Genomic DNA, 20,068 nt, shown 5'->3' with positions numbered 1-20,068 from the left:
TCAGTCGGTTCCGGAGGCTGTGGTTTTCACAGCCTCTGGCGGGGAGGGGAGTGTCCGTCCGAGCGGAAGGAAGACGCGGGGAAAAAAGAAACATCGTGAGGCGCGTCCCCTGGACACTTTGACTCAACCCGAGCCTGAGCTCAGCCCAAAGCCCATTCCCATGGAATCCACCTGTCCCAGGGCTGGGCTCAGGCCCAGGGTGACTAAAAAGGGAAAAAAGGGTGTGGAGGCGGAGGCCTCTGATGACATGGAGGTCTCTGAGTCTCCGCGCCCAAGTGCGAAAAAGAGGAGAAGGCACCCCTCCACAGAAATAACACAGGGCCCTGAGGTGCAGGGCCCATCTGTTGGAGGGGAGCTGCCTCCTGTTTCTGGTCCTCAGGTTCCCCCTACCGCCACCACCAAGGCTGCAAAGTCCGGGCAGGTGCTCCCTATTCCTCAGGATAGAGGGGAGGGGATGGCCCCGGTACGTGAGGCCCCTCCTGAAGGAGTAAGTGGGGCCCTGCTTGTGGTGGGGGAGCCTGGGGAAACCGCCCATTCCGCCACTTCTACTGGGTCGGGTGCCCTGAATGAAGGGGAGGGCGAGGCCCCAGAGGGTCGGGCCTCCCAGCCGGAGTCCACCACCAACCAGGAGACACCCGACCCAGTTATAACTGAGAATGCTGCCCCATCTGCTGGGCCTGTGGGTGCTGGCGGAGCGGGAGATGGCCTCCTCTCGCCGCCTCCAGTCTCGGCTCCGGCTGGTTTCCCGGAGTCCGGAACTTCTGTCTCCCCTGGACCAGTCATTGGCCTGGGGACGGAGGTGGAGGGGGGTCCTGAACCGCTGGTGCCTACAGGCTCCAGTTTCACAATAGAACCCAGAGAGGACTCCTCCGCCATCGATCCTGGGGGTGGGATCGTGACGGAGGCGGGACCAGCTGGCGCGGCCGGGACGTCCGCCCCACAGTGTGTGGTGGATGTGTCGGCCGCTGGCGGCGACGACCCGGAGGAGGATGGGGATTCGGTGCGGGGCACGGAGGATGATCTTGATTCCATCGCCAGTGAGGTGGTGGAGTCCCTCGTGCCTCCCACCGAATCTCCTCTCATCCCCACGGCGGAACTCCGGGATTTCCTCGCGGCTTGCAGAGGTTGCCGCAATAAAGTTCAGCTGGCCCTCGACCGTTGGTCGAATCTGGCGCTGATCATCCAGTCCGTCCGTGCCGCCCTTAAGATAGCGGGCAAGCGCGCGGACGTGAAACTGGTAGAGAGGCGCCGTTTTAATGTGTTCCTCAATGGGTTGCTGGGGGAGTGGAGGGCCAGGTGCACTTCCACTCCCTCCTCACAGTGAGGTGTTGGTGACGGGTTTTACGTACCTTTGACATGAAGATAACCATAGCCAGCCTCAACATCAACGGCAGCAGAGGGGCTCACCGCAGATTTCACAATCTCTCAGTCCTTAGGGAAGGGAGATACGCGGTGAGCTTTCTGCAGGAAACCCACACCGTTCCGGGAGACGAAGCCACCTGGCTCCTGGAGTGGCAGGGTGGGGTCTACATGAGTCACCTCACCCCTATTTCTAGTGGGGTGGCTATCTTGTTGGCCCCGACTTTTCAGCCGGAGATCTTGGGGGTCAAGGAGCTAGTGCCGGGCCGCTTGCTCCACCTCGCCGTTCGCCTGGGTAGCGTGCCGCTCCACTTTGTGAACGTGTACGCGCCCAGGCCCGGCGCTTTGCAAGCGCGCTTCTTTGAAGAAGTGTCCGCTCTCTTGAGCTCCATCGATCGCGGCGAGTGCATCATCCTCGGGGGGGATTTTAACTGCACCCTCGAGGTGGGGGATCGCTCCGGTCCCCAGCGCGGCCAAGCGTCGGTGGAGAAGTTGAGGGGACTGATCAGCTCCCTTAACTTGGTGGACGTCTGGCGGAATCTCCATCCCGACTCCAGCGCCTTCACGTGGAGGTCTGGAGGAGGGGGGTCGCGAATCGACCGCCTCTACATTTCGCAGGCGTACGTCTCCCGCGTCTCGGCGGCCTCGATGCGGCTGGTGCCGTGCTCGGACCACCGCCTGGTGTAGGCGGAGTTCACTCCGCTCCGCACGCGGGCGGGGTCTGCGTACTGGCACTTTAACAACCGGCTGCTGGAGGACGTGCGATTTCGGGACTCGTTCTGTCGATTCTGGGCCGACTGGAGAAGGAAGCAGGGGGGCTTCCCCTCCTTGAGGCTATGGTGGGATGTGGGCAAGACTCACATCCGCGTCTTCTGTCAGGAGTACGCGAAGGGGTCGACCAAAAGGCGGGAAGCCGAGATCGGGCGCCTTGAGAGGGAGGTGCTCGACTTGGAATCCCGCCTCGGTCATGCCGTCGCGGACCCGGCCCTGTGGCAGGCGTACAAAGAGAAGAAGGGCGCGCTGAGGAACCTGCAGCTCATAGGGTCCTGAGGCGCGTACGTGAGGTCGCGGATCCAGATCCTGGAAGATTTGGACCGCGCCTCACCCTTCTTCTACTCGCTGGAAAAATGGCGGGGGGTCCGTAAGCAGCTCGTCGAGCTGCTGGCCGACGACGGATCCTCCATCACGGATCCGGAGGGAATGGGCCTCCTGGTCCGGACGTATTACAGTGCGTTGTTCTCTCCGGATCCGTCCAGTGAGGATGCGCGCAGAGTTTTGTGGGAGGACCTGCCGCAGGTCAGCCCGGAGGGCGCTGAAGGATTGGAGGCTCCGCTCACGTTGGCGGAGCTGACTGGCGCCCTCCACCAGCTCTCGAGGGGCAAATCCCCAGGGCTGGATGGGTTGACCGTGGAGTTCCTCAGGGCGTTCTGGGACGTCCTGGGGGACGATTACGCGCGGGTCCTGGGGGAAAGCCTGGCAACCGGGGAGATGCCCCTCTCGTGGCGCAGGGCGGTCATCGTCCTGCTGCCGAAGAGGGGCGATCTCCGCCTGCTTAAAAACTGGCGTCCAGTCTCCCTCCTCATCACGGATTTTAAGATCTTTGCCCGGGCTATGTCTACCCGCCTGGGCTCCGTGCTGGCCCACATGATCCACCCCGACCAGTCCTACACGGTCCCGGGCCGGTCCATCCAGGACAACATCCACCTGGTCCGGGACCTGATCCATCTTTCCCAGAGGACTGGTCAGTCGGTCGCCTTTCTCTCCCTCGATCAGGAGAAGGCGTTCGACAGGGTGGATCACGATTACCTTTTCGGGACTCTGCGCGCTTTCGGACTCGGGCCGCATTTCGTGGCCCGGGTCCGACTTTTATACGCCGCCGCAGAGTGTCTAGTCAAAGTTAACGGGTCCTTGACGGCGCCCCTTCGATTTGGGAGAGGAGTGCGTCAGGGGTGCCCCATGTCCGGCCAATTGTATACCATCTGCGTGGAGCCCTTCCTGTGCCTGCTTCGCAGGAGGTTGACGGGATTGGCTCTGCGCGAGCCGGCCATGCGGGTCGTCCTCTCGGCTTACGCCGACGACGTGCTCCTCGCAATCACAGATCCCGTTGACTTGCGGAGGATGCGCGACTGCCAGCAGACCTTTTCTGCCGCGTCCTCCGCGAGGATCAATTGGGAGAAATGTTCCGGACTCCTGGTTGGTCAGTGGCGGGTGGACTCCCTGCCGGAGGAGATGACACCTTTTGCGTGGAGCACCACGCACCTCCTCTATCTGGGAGTCCACCTTAGCCCCGCTGAGGAAGCCTGGCCGGCAAACTGGCAGGAGTTGGAGGCAAAAGTCACCGCTCGGCTGGGGCGCTGGACAGGACTGCTCCGAGTGCTTTCCTACAGGGGCCGAGCGTTGGTCATAAACCAACTGGTGGCCTCCATGCTGTGGTACCGGTTGGTCACTTTGGCCCCGCCCCCTGTATTTGCCACCAAGATCCAGAAGAAACTCGTCGATTTCTTCTGGGGCAAGAGGAAACACTGGGTCTCTGCCGCGGTCCTGAGTCTCCCGATCGAGGAGGGCGGTCAGTCGCTGGTGTGCGTCCGCACCCAGGCTGCGACTCTCCGCCTTCGGACCCTGCAGAGATACCTGTACGTCGAGCGTCCTCCCAGATGGTGTGCGCTGGCGACGTATTTTTTCCGCCAGTGTCACTGCCTTCAAGACGACACGCAGCTCCCGGTGGAGTCCGTTAGCCGCGCCTCTCTGAGGGAGTTGCCTGTCTTTTACCGGGATCTTTTCCGAGTCTGGAACATGGTCGCCTCCAGTCAGGGCGCTCCCCCGCCGGCGGAGGAGAGCGCCTCGGCTGTCCGGGCGGCCGACTCCGGGGACGGTCCGGCGGGCGGAGGAGTAGCCGAAACCCCCGGGACGCCCCTCACTGCGGGTGGCGAGGGGGCTCGGGAGTGCGGAGCGATCCCGGCCGAGCTGACCCCCGCTCGGCCGGAACTGCTCATCGGACCCAGGCCCCGAAACCCTCCTCGGGAGCCGGTCCCGCACAACCCGAGCCGCCTCTCGGAAATGCCCTCCGTGCCATTCCAATCGGCGCGGAGGGGTTTCCTGTACGGGCTGTTCCTGCACACTCTCCACTTCCTCGCCCTCGTCAGCCGGCCGGACACGCCCTGGCGGTCCGCGTTGCCATCTGGCGGCGAGGGGAAACCCCGATGGAGGTCTCTCTACGCGGGAGTCTTCCCCCTTTACATCGGGGACCTGGGGTGGAGGGTGCTGCACAGAGCAGTCCCGTGCAATAGGCTTTTAAGTAGGTTCACGGACTCCCAGGCCAGCTGTACTTTCTGCGGCCTGGACGAGTCCGTGTTCCACATTTATATGGAGTGTGCGAGGTTGCAGCCCCTATTTGAGTATCTGAAGGGGCTGCTCCTCAAATTCTGGCTGCACTTCAGTCCCACGCTCCTGATCTTTGGGCACCCGGTGCGGAGGGGCTCGGGCCGGGAGGAGGATCTCCTCGTCGGTCTGCTCCTGGGCCTGGCCAAGGTGGCAATTCACAGGTCCAGGTTGCGGGCCGTCGGGGGGTCCGTCTTCCCCGATTGCCTGCCCCTCTTCCGCGGTTACGTTCGCGCCAGGGTGTCCCTGGAAAAGGAGCATGCGGTGTCCGCCGGTACGCTTGAGGCCTTCCGCGACCGGTGGGCACCGCAGGGACTGGAGTGCATCGTCGACGCCGAGAATGGCATTTTAATTTGAGTTTTTTTTGTTTATTTATCTGTTGTAATAAAGTTATTTTAAAACTGTAAATATGTACATAAAGGGGGCCTGAGGGATAAAGGCCCCCTCGATGTGAAAAATATAAAAGGGGCCTGGGGTATAAAGGTCACCTTGTGAAAAAAAAACGGGGGTTAGATACAGAGTAAAGCTCCCTCAAAAAAAAAGAAAAAAAAAAAAAAAAACTGGGATTGGCTGCTCTCTGATTTCGGATCCTGAGTGTTGACAGCCTCAATGAGGTGCAGCAAGAAAAAAAAAGAAAAAAAAAAAAAAAAACGGGGGTTAGATACAGAGTAAAACTCCCTCTACACTGTCCCCCATCAAACACTCCCAAAAAGAAAAAAAAAACGGGGTTAGATACAGAGTAAAACTCCCTCTACACTGTCCCACCAAACACTCCCAGGACAGGTACAGCACGGGGATTGGCTGCTCTCTGATTTGGGAGCCTGAGTGCATCAACGAGGTGCAGCTGACTGTGGCTGTGTGCAGAGGTTGGAGGCTGCAGGCTGTGTGACTGCTGCAAGAGGGAGAGACTGAGACTGAAAGAAGGGTTTTTCCACATTTTCAACAAAGGAAGGAAGGCAGTGAACTGGAAGAACTGGAAGCTCTTTTTGTGAGTTTGCTTGGTACTGAAAGTCTTTTTCATTGATTGTTGGGGGTGGGGAAAGAAGAGACCTGAAGACCTTGGGTGGGGCTGTATTGTTCAATAGGGAGCTCCTGTGTTTAACATCTTTGGATAGGGAGCTCCCTCCCCACCCCAACTATTAAGCCTGGGACAGCTGGAGCTGCCCAGGTGAAGAGACTTATTATCTGAACATCGAAGGAGGCGTGTGCCTGGGCAGCTTACAGCTGACCCAGGTGAAGACATCACCCCACCCCACCCTCCCAACTGGAAGACCAGCTACAAGACTTGTGCAATACTAACAAAGACTGATTCCTCTTGGCCTTCCTCTCCCTCAGCCTCTTCCCCTGTGCTACATCCTTTAAGTGTTACATTTTTGATTTATTGTATTTGCTCTTTTTTTTTCTCTCAGCAAAGTGCCTGTAACTCTTCCACCCCATGACTTCTCAGTCCTCTCCGGTGGCGGGGCCCTCCTATGCTGCAGCAGCTGCGACAGCTGCTCCTGTGGCCCCGTCACCATTTAAAATCTTAACATCAAAGCATGGGGTGAAGAGTTACACCCATCCTAATATGACTATTGAGGCTTGTGTTAAGGCAATGGCCGTGGTTGTCGGCCCCTCGGCCATTGTTGCAGCCTCAAAGATGTATGGGAAGGCTGTGTTCTTCCTGAAGACCGAGCGGGCTGTGTCCCTCGCCCTAAGTACGGGGCTCACAGTGGGTGGGATTTTCCTGCCAGTGGACCCTCTGGGGGCCACTGCACATCGGGTAACCTTGTCGAACGTCCCACCCTTCATTCCTGATGAGCTCCTCCTCCCCCATCTACACCATCTGGGGGAGGTGAGGTCAGGGATCACCCCAGTCCCGCTTGGTCTTCGGGAGCACAGCCTCCGACATGTCTACTCCTTCTGCCGCCAGCTATTCATGCAGCTGGCGCGGGAGGAGGTCTTGGAGGGCCACTTCAGTATAGAGTTTCAGGGGACGGCCTACCGCGTCTTCTGGACCTCGGATGGAGCGCGGTGCCACGTCTGCAAGGGGGTGGGGCATGTTCGTAAGAACTGCCCCAACCTCCCGGCCGCCAGCTCCACCTCGGCGGCCCAGAGTGGTTCCACAGCACCTCCTCCCACTCCCCCCGCAGATCCAACAGACACCGCTCAGTCGGTTCCGGAGGCTGTGGTTTTCACAGCCTCTGGTGGGGAGGGGAGCGTCCGTCCGAGCGGAAGGAAGACGCGGGGAAAAAAGAAACATCATGAGGCGCGTCCCCTGGACACTTTGACTCAACCCGAGCCTGAGCTCAGCCCAAAGCCCATTCCCATGGAATCCACCTGTCCCAGGGCTGGGCTCAGGCCCAGGGTGACTAAAAAGGGAAAAAAGGGTGCGGAGGCGGAGGCCTCTGATGACATGGAGGTCTCTGAGTCTCCGCGCCCAAGTGCGAAAAAGAGGAGAAGGCACCCCTCCACAGAAATAACACAGGGCCCTGAGGTGCAGGGCCCATCTGTTGGAGGGGAGCTGCCTCCTGTTTCTGGTCCTCAGGTTCCCCCTACCGCCACCACCAAGGCTGCAAAGTCCGGGCAGGAGCACTCTATTCCTCAGGATAGAGGGGAGGGGATGGCCCCGGTACATGAGGCCCCTCCTGAAGGAGTAAGTGGGGCCCTGCTTGTGGTGGGGGAGCCTGGGGAAACCGCCCATTCCGCCACTGCTACTGGGTCGGGTGCCCTGAATGAAGGGGAGGGCGAGGCCCCAGAGGGTCGGGCCTCCCAGCCGGAGTCCACCACCAACCAGGAGACACCCGACCCAGTTATAACTGAGAATGCTGCCCCATCTGCTGGGCCTGTGGGTGCTGGCGGAGCGGGAGATGGCCTCCTCTCGCCGCCTCCAGTCTCGGCTCCGGCTGGTTTCCCGGAGTCCGGAACTTCTGTCTCCCCTGGACCAGTCATTGGCCTGGGGATGGAGGTGGAGGGGGGTCCTGAACCGCTGGTGCCTACAGGCTCCAGTTTCACAATAGAACCCAGAGAGGACTCCTCCGCCATCGATCCTGGGGGTGGGATCGTGACGGAGGCGGGACCAGCTGGCGCGGCCGGGACGTCCGCCCCACAGTGTGTGGTGGATGTGTCGGCCGCTGGCGGTGACGACCCGGAGGAGGATGGGGATTCGGTGCGGGGCACGGAGGATGATCTTGATTCCATCGCCAGTGAGGTGGTGGAGTCCCTCGTGCCTCCCACCGAATCTCCTCTCATCCCCACGGCGGAACTCCGGGATTTCCTCGCGGCTTGCAGAGGTTGCCGCAATAAAGTTCAGCTGGCCCTCGACCGTTGGTCGAATCTGGCGCTGATCATCCAGTCCGTCCGTGCCGCCCTTAAGATAGCGGGCAAGCGCGCGGACGTGAAACTGGTTGAGAGGCGCCGTTTTAATGTGTTCCTCAATGGGTTGCTGGGGGAGTGGAGGGCCAGGTGCACTTCCACTCCCTCCTCACAGTGAGCTGTTGGTGACGGGTTTTAAGTACCTTTGACATGAAGATAACCATAGCCAGCCTCAACATCAACGGCAGCAGAGGGGCTCACCGCAGATTTCACAATCTCTCAGTCCTTAGGGAAGGGAGATACGCGGTGAGCTTTCTGCAGGAAACCCACACCGTTCCGGGAGACGAAGCCACCTGGCTCCTGGAGTGGCAGGGTGGGGTCACCTCACCCCTATTTCTAGTGGGGTGGCTATCTTGTTGGCCCCGACTTTTCAGCCGGAGATCTTGGGGGTCAAGGAGCTAGTGCCGGGCCGCTTGCTCCACCTCGCCGTTCGCCTGGGTAGCGTGCCGCTCCACTTTGTGAACGTGTACGCGCCCAGGCCCGGCGCTTTGCAAGCGCGCTTCTTTGAAGAAGTGTCCGCTCTCTTGAGCTCCATCGATAGCGGCGAGTGCATCATCCTTGGGGGGGATTTTAACTGCACCCTCGAGGTGGGGGATCGCTCCGGTCCCCAGCGCGGCCAAGCGTCGGTGGAGAAGTTGAGGGGACTGATCAGCTCCCTTAACTTGGTGGACGTCTGGCGGAATCTCCATCCCGACTCCAGCGCCTTCACGTGGAGGTCTGGAGGAGGGGGGTCGCGAATCGACCGCCTCTACATTTCGCAGGCGTACGTCTCCCGCGTTTCGGCGGCCTCCATGCGGCTGGTGCCGTGCTCGGACCACCGCCTGGTGTGGGCGGAGTTCACTCCGCTCCGCACGCGGGCGGGGTCCGCGTACTGGCACTTTAACAACCGGCTGCTGGAGGACGTGCGATTTCGGGACTCGTTCTGTCGATTCTGGGCCGACTGGAGAAGGAAGCAGGGGGGCTTCCCCTCCTTGAGGCTATGGTGGGATGTGGGCAAGACTCACATCCGCGTCTTCTGTCAGGAGTCCGCGAAGGGGTCGACCAAGAGGCGGGAAGCCGAGGTCGGGCGCCTTGAGAGGGAGGTGCTCGACTTGGAATCCCGCCTCGGTCACGCCGTCGCGGACCCGGCCCTGTGGCAGGCGTACAAAGAGAAGAAGGGCGCGCTGAGGAACCTGCAGCTCATAGGGTCCCGAGGCGCGTACGTGAGGTCGCGGATCCAGATCCTGGAAGATTTGGACCGCGCCTCACCCTTCTTCTACTCGCTGGAAAAATGGCGGGGGGTCCGTAAGCAGCTCGTCGAGCTGCTGGCCGACGACGGATCCTCCTTCACGGATCCGGGAGGAATGGGCCTCCTGGTCCGGACTTATTACAGTGCGTTGTTCTCTCCGGATCCGTCCAGCGAGGATGCGCGCAGAGTTTTGTGGGAGGACCTGCCGCAGGTCAGCCCGGAGGGCGCCGAAGGATTGGAGGCTCCGCTCACGTTGGCGGAGCTGACTGGCGCCCTCCACCAGCTCTCGAGGGGCAAATCCCCAGGGCTGGATGGGTTGACCGTGGAGTTCCTCAGGGCGTTCTGGGACGTCCTGGGGGACGATTACGCGCGGGTCCTGGGGGAAAGCCTGGCGACCGGGGAGATGCCCCTCTCGTGGCGCAGGGCGGTCATCGTCCTGCTGCCGAAGAGGGGCGATCTCCGCCTGCTTAAATACTGGCGTCCGGTCTCCCTCCTCAGCACGGATTATAAGATCTTTGCCCGGGCTATGTCTACCCGCCTGGGCTCCGTGCTGGCCCACATGATCCACGCCGACCAGTCCTACACGGTCCCGGGCCGGTCCATCCAGGACAACATCCACCTGGTCCGGGACCTGATCCATCTTTCCCAGAGGACTGGTCAGTCGGTCGCCTTTCTCTCGCTCGATCAGGAGAAGGCGTTCGACAGGGTGGATCACGATTACCTTTTCGGGACTCTGCGCGCTTTCGGACTCGGGCCGCATTTTGTGTCCCGGGTCCGACTTTTATACGCCGCCGCAGAGTGTCTAGTCAAAGTTAACGGGTCCTTGACGGCGCCCCTTCGATTTGGGAGAGGAGTGCGTCAGGGGTGCCCCATGTCCGGCCAATTGTATACCATCTGCGTGGAGCCCTTCCTGTGCCTGCTTCGCAGGAGGTTGACGGGATTGGCTCTGCGCGAGCCGGCCATGCGGGTCGTCCTCTCGGCTTACGCCGACGACGTGCTCCTCGCAATCACAGATCCCGTTGACTTGCGGAGGATGCGCGACTGCCAGCAGACCTTTTCTGCCGCGTCCTCCGCGAGGATCAATTGGGAGAAATGTTCCGGACTCCTGGTTGGTCAGTGGCGGGTGGACTCCCTGCCGGAGGAGATGACACCTTTTGCGTGGAGCACCACGCACCTCCTCTATCTGGGAGTCCACCTTAGTCCCGCTGAGGAAGCCTGGCCGGCAAACTGGCAGGAGTTGGAGGCGAAAGTCACCGCTCGGCTGGGGCGCTGGACAGGACTGCTCCGAGTGCTTTCCTACAGGGGCCGAGCGTTGGTCATAAACCAACTGGTGGCCTCCATGCTGTGGTACCGGTTGGTCACTTTGGCCCCGCCCCCTGTATTTGCCACCAAGATCCAGAAGAAACTCGTCGATTTCTTCTGGGGCAAGAGGAAACACTGGGTCTCTGCCGCGGTCCTGAGTCTCCCGATCGAGGAGGGCGGTCAGTCGCTGGTGTGCGTCCGCACCCAGGCTGCGACTCTCCGCCTTCGGACCCTGCAGAGATACCTGTACGTCGAGCGTCCTCCCAGATGGTGTGCGCTGGCGACGTATTTTTTCCGCCAGTGTCACTGCCTTCAAGACGACACGCAGCTCCCGGTGGAGTCCGTTAGCCGCGCCTCTCTGAGGGAGTTGCCTGTCTTTTACCGGGATCTTTTCCGAGTCTGGAACATGGTCGCCTCCAGTCAGGGCGCTCCCCCGCCGGCGGAGGAGAGCGCCTCGGCTGTCCGGGCGGCCGACTCCGGGGACGGTCCGGCGGGCGGAGGAGTAGCCGAAACCCCCGGGACGCCCCTCACTGCGGGTGGCGAGGGGGCTCGGGAGTGCGGAGCGATCCCGGCCGAGCTGACCCCGCTGGGCCGGAACTGCTCATCGGACCCAGGCCCCGAAACCCTCCTCGGGAGCCGGTCCCGCACAACCCGAGCCGCCTCTCGGGAATGCCCTCCGTGCCATTCCAATCGGCGCGGAGGGGTTTCCTGTACGGGCTGCTCCTGCACACTTTCCACTTCCTCGCCCTCGTCAGCCGGCCGGACACGCCCTGGCGGTCCGCGTTGCCATCTGGCGGCGAGGGGAAACCCCGATGGAGGTCTCTCTACGCGGGAGTCTTCCCCCTTTACATCGGGGACCTGGGGTGGAGGGTGCTGCACAGAGCAGTCCCGTGCAATAGGCTTTTAAGTAGGTTCACGGACTCCCAGGCCAGCTGTACTTTCTGCGGCCTGGACGAGTCCGTGTTCCACATTTATACGGAGTGTGCGAGGTTGCAGCCCCTATTTGAGTATCTGAAGGGGCTGCTCCTCAAATTCTGGCTGCACTTCAGTCCCACGCTCCTGATCTTTGGGCACCCGGTGCGGAGGGGCTTGGGCCGGGAGGAGGATCTCCTCGTCGGTCTGCTCCTGGGCCTGGCCAAGGTGGCAATTCACAGGTCCAGGTTGCGGGCCGTCGGGGGTTCCGTCCTCCCCGATTGCCTGCCCCTCTTCCGCGGTTACGTTCGCGCCCGGGTGTCCCTGGAAAAGGAGCATGCGGTGTCCGCCGGTACGCTTGAGGCCTTCCGCGACCGGTGGGCACCGCAGGGACTGGAGTGCATCGTCGACGCCGAGAATGGCATTTTAATTTGAGTTTTTTGTTTATTTATCTGTTTTAATAAAGTTATTTTAAAACTGTAAATATGTACAAAAAGGGGGCCTGAGGGATAAAGGCCCCCTCGATGTGAAAAATATAAAAGGGGCCTGGGGTATAAAGGTCACCTTGTAAAAAAAAAAAAACGGGGGTTAGATACAGAGTAAAGCTCCCTCTACACTGTCCCCAAAAAAAAAAAAAAAAAAACAGAGCAGTCCCGTGCAATAGGCTTTTAAGTAGGTTCACGGACTCCCAGGCCACCTGTATTTTCTGCGGCCTGGACGAGTCCGTGTTCCACATTTATACGGAGTGTGCGAGGTTGCAGCCCCTATTTGAGTATCTGAAGGGGCTGCTCCTCAAATTCTGGCTGCACTTCAGTCCCACGCTCCTGATCTTTGGGCACCCAGTGCGGAGGGGCTTGGGCCGGGAGGAGGATCTCCTCGTCGGTCTGCTCCTGTGCCTGGCCAAGGTGGCAATTCACAGGTCCAGGTTGCGGGCCGTCGGGGGGTCCGTCCTCCCCGATTGCCTGCCCCTCTTCCGCGGTTACGTTCGCACCCAGGTGTCCCTGGAAAAGGAGCATGCAGTGTCCGCCGGTACGCTTGAGGCCTTCCGCAACCGGTGGGCACCGCAGGGACTGGAGTGCATTGTCGACGCCGAGAATGGCATTTTAATTTGAGTTTTTTGTTTATTTATCTGGTTTTAATAAAGTTATTTTAAAAATATAAGTGTGTATATAAAGGGGGCCTGAGGAATAAAGGCCCCCTCGACATAAAAAATATATAAAAGGGGCCTGGGGTATAAAGGTCACCTTAAAAAAAAACGAAAAAAAAAAACGGGGTTAGATACAGAGTAAAGCTCCCTCTACACTATCCCCATCAAACACTCCCAGGACAGGTACAGCACACGGTTAGATACAGAGTAAAAGTGCCTCTATACTTGACAGTTTGGTTCCCACCAGAGCAGTGGATGAGAATGAGTTATTGTGATGGTCCTTTTTCTGGAACAGCCACGCTACACCAACTCAAGCTCTTGATGCCTTGTTTTTCCCGTGAATCAATCAAAGGCTTCAGTGGTCCTCTCTTAATGGAACTGGATGATGCAGAGAGCCCAAACACTGGCTGTCAACAATCTGGGAGCTGGCTATTCCAGCAGATTCCAAACAGCAATCAGGTCTTCAGAGCAAAACCAAAGTAGACAGCCTCAGACCAACTATAGTGTGAAAAGAAATAAAACCAGAACCGTTCCGATAAAAGGTCACAGAGCTAAAACGTTAACTCTGCTTCTCTCTCCACAGATGCTGCCTGACCTGCTGAGTATTTCCAGCACTTTGTTTTTATTTCAGATTTCCAGCATGTGCAATACTTTGCTTTTATTAAAGTGTGAAAAGACCCATCCGTGCTCAATATCTCTCGCTAACTGTCCAAGCCCCTCTCCCGTCATCTGGAACACTTACTCCTGATGGAGGTTAATCAAATGCAAAAATCTGTGCCTAATTCCAGAGGAAACTGCAAAATTCCTTTCAACTCCAAGCTGATCAAGTAAGATCTCAGGAACGTGAGCTGTGGGAGGAGATTCAATGGGCGTGTAGAGTCTCTGATAGGGAGGGTGTATGTGGGCTGTAAGAGATTCAATGGGCGTGTAGAGTCTATGATAGGGAGGGTGTATGTGGGCTGTAAGAGATTCAATGGGCGTGTAGAGTCTATGATAGGGAGGGTGTACGTGGGCTGTAGGAGATTCAATGGGTGTGTAGAGTCTATGATAGGGAGGGTGTAGGTGGGCTGTAGGAGATTCAATGGGTGTGTAGAGTCTATGATAGGGAGGGTGTACATGGATCAGCTATGATCTGATTGAATGCTGAGACTGGATCGAAGGATTCACTAGCCTCTTCCAGTTCCTGTATCAGGGATATAGGAAAAGGGAGATGAAAAGACTTGAAATACACAGAATCCTGTAATTATGTAATGCTTTATTATAACTGTACTGTACACTGCATATCAGGGTTCTGTAGATGCTGCAGGCCGTTCTAGGGGTTGCCAACCCTCCAGGCTTGGTATGGAGTCTCCAGGAATAGAAGAATAATCTCCAGATGGAGAGCAAATCAGGGAGATAAATCATAGGGCCATTAAACAAATTACATGGATCATTTTCTTTCAACACTTTTATTTATTAATTATAATATTGGCCATGAGTAAATGGAGGTTTGACTGACAGTGGAACCAGCCAATCAAGGATTAGCATGCCATGTGACCAATGGTGGAAGAGTGGAGGCAGAGTGGCTGGAGGTCCTGTGACAAAACGTCAGGAGTACGTCCACTCAGAGCTGGTGACGCTCGGCCAGATTAACCTGCAGAGAGTGAGAGAAAAGCAGGCAGCAGAAAATACAAACTGGTGATGTGACAGAGAAATAGACTGAAACGCAGGAGATCACCACGTGGGACAGTCCAAGCCCGGGGGATCATCACGAGGGACAGTCCAAGTCCGGGGGATCACCACGAGGGACAGTCCAAGCCCGGGGGATCACCACGAGGGACAGTCCAAGCCCGGGGGATCACCACGAGGGACAGTCCAAGCCCGGGGGATCACCACGAGGGACAGTCCAAGCCCGGGGGATCACCACGAGGGACAGTCCAAGCCCGGGGGATCACCACGAGGGACAGTCCAAGTCCGGGGGATCACCACGAGGGACAGTCCAAGCCCGGGGGATCACCACGAGGGACAGTCCAAGTCCGGGGAATCACCACGAGGGACAGTCCAAGCCCAGGAGATCACCACAAGGGACAGTCCGAGCCCGGGGGATCACCACGAGGGACAGTCCGAGCCCGGGGAATCACCACGAGGGACAGTCCGAGCCCGGGGAATCACCACGAGGGACAGTCCGAGCCCGGGACATCACCACGAGGGACAGTCCGAACCCGGGAGATCACCACGAGGGACAGTCCGAGCCCGGGACATCACCACGAGGGACAGTCCGAGCCCGGGACATCACCACGAGGGACAGTCCGAGCCCGGGGGATCACGAAGGACAGTCCGAGCCCGGGGGATCACCACGAGGGACAGTCCGAGCCCGGGGGATCACCACGAGGGACAGTCCGAGCCCGGGGGATCACCACGAGGGACAGTCCGAGCCCGGGGGATCACCACGAGGGACAGTCCGAGCCCGGGGGATCACCACGAGGGACAGTCCGAGCCCGGGGGATCACCACGAGGGACAGTCCGAGCCCGGGGGATCACCACGAGGGACAGTCCGAGCCCGGGACATCACCACGAGGGTCAGTCCGAGCCCGGGACATCACCACGAGGGTCAGTCCGAGCCCGGGGGATCACCACGAGGGACAGTCCAAGTCCGGGAGATCACCACGAGGGACAGTCCGAGCCCGGGAGATCACCACGAGGGACAGTCCGAGCCCGGGAGATCACCACGAGGGACAGGCCAAGCCCGGGACAGTTCGAGCCCGGGGGTTCACCACGAGGGACATTCCAAGCCCGGGACAGTCCGAGCCCGGGAGATCTCCACGCGGGACAGTCCGAGCCCGGGAGATCACCACGAGGGACAGTCCAAGCCCGGGGGATCACCACGAGGGACAGTCCAAGCCCGGGGGATCACCACGAGGGACAGTCCGAGCCCGGGGGATCACCATGAGGGACAGTCCGAGCCCGGGGGATCACCACGAGGGACAGTCCGAGCCGGGGGATCACCACGAGGGACAGTCCGAGCCCGGGGGATCACCACGAGGGACAGTCCGAGCCCGGGGGATCACCACGAGGGACAGTCCGAGCCCGGGACATCACCACGAGGGACAGTCCGAGCCCGGGACATCACCACGAGGGTCAGTCCGAGCCCGGGGGATCACCACGAGGGACAGTCCAAGTCCGGGAGATCACCACGAGGGACAGTCCGAGCCCGGGAGATCACCACGAGGGACAGTCCGAGCCCGGGAGATCACCACGAGGGACAGGCCAAGCCCGGGACAGTTCGAGCCCGGGGGTTCACCACGAGGGACATTCCAAGTCCGGGACAGTCCGAGCCCGGGAGATCTCCACGCGGGACAGTCCGAGCCCGGGAGATCACCACGAGGGACAGTCCAAGCCCGGGACATCACCACGAGGGACAGTCCGAGCCCGGGAGATCACCACGAGGGACAGTCCGAGCCCGGGAGATCACCACGAGGGACTGTCCAAGCCCGGGAGATCACCACGAGGGACAGTCCAAGCCCGGGAGATCACCACGAGGGACAGTCCAAGCCCGGGACATCACCACGAGGGACAGTCCAAGCCCGGGACAGTTCGAGCCCGGGGGTTCACCACGAGGGACATTCCAAGCCCGGGACAGTTCGAGCCCGGGGCATCACCACGAGGGACAGTCCAAGCCCGGGACAGTCCGAGCCTGGGGCATCACCACGAGGGACAGTCCAAGCCCGGGACAGTCCAAGCCCGGGACAGTCCGAGCCCGGGGCATCAGCACGAGGTACAGTCCAAGCCCAGGACAGTCCGAGCCCGGGAGATCACCACGCGGGACAGTCCAAGCCCGGGACATCACCACGAGGGACAGTCCAAGCCCGGGACATCACCACGAGGGACAGTCCGAGCCCGGGACATCACCACGAGGGACAGTCCGAGCCCGGGGGATCACCACGAGGGACAGTCCGAGCCCGGGGGATCACCACGAGGGACAGGCTGAGCCTGGGGGATCACCACGAGGGACAGTCCAAGCCCGGGGGATCACCACGAGGGACAGGCTGAGCCTGGGGGATCACCACGAGGGACAGTCCAAGCCCGGGGGATCACCACGAGGGACAGTCCAAGCCCGGGACAGTCCAAGCCCGGGGGATCACCACGAGGGACAGTCCAAGCCCGGGACAGTCCGAGCCTGGGGCATCACCACGAGGGACAGTCCAAGCCCGGGACAGTCCAAGCCCGGGACAGTCCGAGCCCGGGGCATCAGCACGAGGTACAGTCCAAGCCCAGGACAGTCCGAGCCCGGGAGATCACCACGCGGGACAGTCCGAGCCCGGGAGATCACCACGAGGGACAGTCCAAGCCCGGGACATCACCACGAGGGACAGTCCAAGCCCGGGACATCACCACGAGGGACAGTCCGAGCCCGGGACATCACCACGAGGGACAGTCCGAGCCCGGGACATCACCACGAGGGACAGTCCGAGCCCGGGGGATCACCACGAGGGACAGTCCGAGCCCGGGGGATCACCACGAGGGACAGGCTGAGCCCGGGGGATCACCACGAGGGACAGGCTGAGCCTGGGGGATCACCACGAGGGACAGTCCAAGCCCGGGGGATCACCACGAGGGACAGTCCAAGCCCGGGACAGTCCAAGCCCGGGGGATCACCACGAGGGACAGTCCAAGCCCGGGAGATCACCACGAGGGACAGTCCAAGCCCGGGAGATCACCACGAGGGACAGTCCATACCCGAGGGATTGCCACGAGGGATGATAATTGTGGGTTCGACCCCGCTTTAGCAGCACAAACAAAGAGCACGGGGAATCTACAAACTCACATCTTGGAGATTCTCGCAATAGCAGCTGGGTAATGGGGTGCCGCCCTCTCCTCCCGGAACGGTCTGTATCTGTTGCATGTAGAATGAGGGGAGATTGGTTTAACTGGTTACCAAGTCGAGTGAGATGATGAGTAAAAACAATCCGGGTAGTTTGGATGGCAGGGAAATGTACTACAGTGAATGATGGGACGCCATTACACACACCCAGGGCAGGCAAGCAAACATTGATAACTCATGGACTCTCCGAAAGAGGGTGGGACACATTGCTATCTCGTGAGCCGCGCAGTGTAGCGAGGGGTTGATGCTATCGTGCCTGGATGAAGCCTCGATCTCCCTGTCTTGGCCTGCTGGCCGTCTGGGTCACGCTCTCCGCTCCCTGCGATGCTGTGATGAAGACGGTGGTCCTGGTCACCACCGGATGTCTGTCCTTCTCCGCAATAGCCGCACATGCCTCCACCAGCTCGTCACTCTCAAAGTCGTACTCTGGCAGCTGCTTGCCGGCTTCCTGCCTCTGGGCCCCTTTGTCTGCGATATCTGCCTCAACAAGCTGCCGCTGACTTCTCCGCAGCTCCAGCGCCCAGGCCAGGTCATCCTCCCACAGCGAACTCTCACCAGGGCACATGTGCAGGGCTCTCTGGAAACTTCTCAAAGCCTGGAGAACAAGAGGGCAAGAGAGAAAAGTCAGACCAGGCACTAGTAGGTCCCAAAACTGCACGGTGAGTGACAGAAGAGTCAGTGTGAGAGGTGAGGGCAGGGAAGAGTGGGTGAGAGCAAGGAGAAGCAGAGGGGACAGGGCCGAAACGGGCATGGGGGTGAGAAGTCAAGACCAGGGCATCTCTGACCTTGGTCTGTGTGTTTGACCGTGACCCAGGGGAAGTCACCGATCAAGTCCAGACCAAGCACAGCTTGGGACCTGACTAGTTTTTTAAAGCTGAGGACCACATCGGGTGCTACAGCCACTGAGCTGCTGTCAGCAACATGGAAAATGCTAACTGGATGTTGTTAAACTCAAACTCAATTTATTTCCATCTTTCAGCAATTTTCTTCTTCAAAGATATGGTTTGAAATTCCAAGTAATGTCTGCAGGTCCTGCCAAATGTTCACACATTTCCTGTCATCTGTTTGTGATCAGTGGACAGGCTCTGACCCCCACCCCTAGCTCCTGGGTTGGGGGGAGGGGCAGGGTTTAAACTAATTTGGCAGGGGAATGGGATACAGAGTGGAGGTACAGTAGGAGGTGATGCTCAGTCAAATATAGAAGAGCAACTGAGTCAGTCTGCAAATACAGACGTGTTAAGGCACAAATGAAAAATGCAAGGCTGGATTGCATCTATTTTAATGCAAGGAGTCTTACTAGTAAGGCAGATGAATTGAGGGCATTGATTAACACATGGGAACATGATATTATTGCGATCACAGAGACATGGTTGAGGGAGGGGCAGGACTGGCAGCTCAATATTCCAGGGTATAGAATCTTCAGGCGTGACAGGGAGGGGGTAAAAGAGGAGGTGGCAGTGCACTGTTGATCAAGGAGTCAATTACTGCAGTAAAGAGGGATGATATCTTAGAAGGTTCCTCAAATGAGGCCATATGGGTAGAACTTAAAAAGAAAAAGGGGGCAATCACTTGGCTGGGAGTGTAATACAGGCCTTCAAACATTTAGGGGGAGATGGAGGAGCAGATATGTGGGCAAATCTCAGAGAGGTGTAAAAATAATAGGGTAATAATAGTAGGGGATTTCAACTTCCCCAATATCAACTGGGATAGGCTTAGTACAAAAAGGCTTAAAGGGAGTGGAATTCTTAAAATGCATACAGGAGAGCTTTTTGAGCCAGTACATAGAAAGTCCGACAAGAGAAGGGGCAGTACTGGACCTAATCCCCGGGAATGAAGCCGGATAAGTGGTAGAAGTGTCAGTTGGGGAGCATTTCGGGGATAGTGACCATAACTCTATAAGATTTAAGGGAGTTATGGAAAAGGACAAAGATGGACCAGAAATAAAGGTTCTGAATTGGAGGAAGGCCGATTTCATTATGATAAAACAGGATCAGGCCCAAGTGGACTGGGAGCAGCTACTTGTAGGAAAGTCGACATCAGACCAGTGGGAGTCATTCAAAGGGGAAATAGTGAGAGTTCAGAGCCAACATGTACCCGTTAAGGTGAAGGGTAGGATCAACAAGTCCAGGGAACCCTGGATGTCAAGGGATATAGAGGATTGGATAAGGGAAAAAAAGGAGGCTTATGGCAGATTCAGAGCGCTGAAAACAGCGGAGGCCCTAGAGGAGTATAGAAAGTATAGGGGAATACTAAAAAAGAGGCTAGGAATCCTGCGGCAAGTAATGAACCTCCTGACTCCCCAAAGCCTGTCCACCATCTACAAGGCACAAGTCAGGAGTGTGATGGAATACTCTCCATTTGCCTGGATGGGTGTAGCTCCAACAACACTCAAGAAGCTCGACACCATTTGGGACTAGCCAGCCCACTTGATTGGCACCACATTCACAAACATTCATGCCCTCCACCGATGCACAGCAGCAGCAGTGTGTACCATCTACAAAATGCACTGCAGCAATGCACCAAGGGT

General features: G+C 58.8%; 1 protein-coding gene across 3 annotated transcripts in view; it reads right to left on the bottom strand.

The window, feature by feature from the left end:
- Positions 1–13,915: 13,915 nt before the first annotated feature.
- Positions 13,916–20,068, bottom strand: part of ttc33 (tetratricopeptide repeat domain 33) — a 218,383-nt gene continuing 212,230 nt past the window's right edge. For all 3 annotated transcript variants that reach the window (XM_068029119.1, XM_068029117.1, XM_068029118.1), the window contains one exon: positions 13,916–18,136. In XM_068029119.1, the coding sequence (XP_067885220.1) occupies positions 17,789–18,136 (348 nt within the window). In that variant the 3' untranslated portion in view covers positions 13,916–17,788. The remainder of the gene's footprint in view (positions 18,137–20,068) is intronic.

Source organism: Heterodontus francisci, chromosome 4, assembly GCF_036365525.1.
Source record: "Heterodontus francisci isolate sHetFra1 chromosome 4, sHetFra1.hap1, whole genome shotgun sequence".
Lineage (NCBI taxonomy): Eukaryota > Metazoa > Chordata > Chondrichthyes > Heterodontiformes > Heterodontidae > Heterodontus > Heterodontus francisci.
The sequence above is the reverse complement of the archived record's forward strand: the minus strand, read 5'-3'. Positions and strand labels throughout refer to the sequence as shown.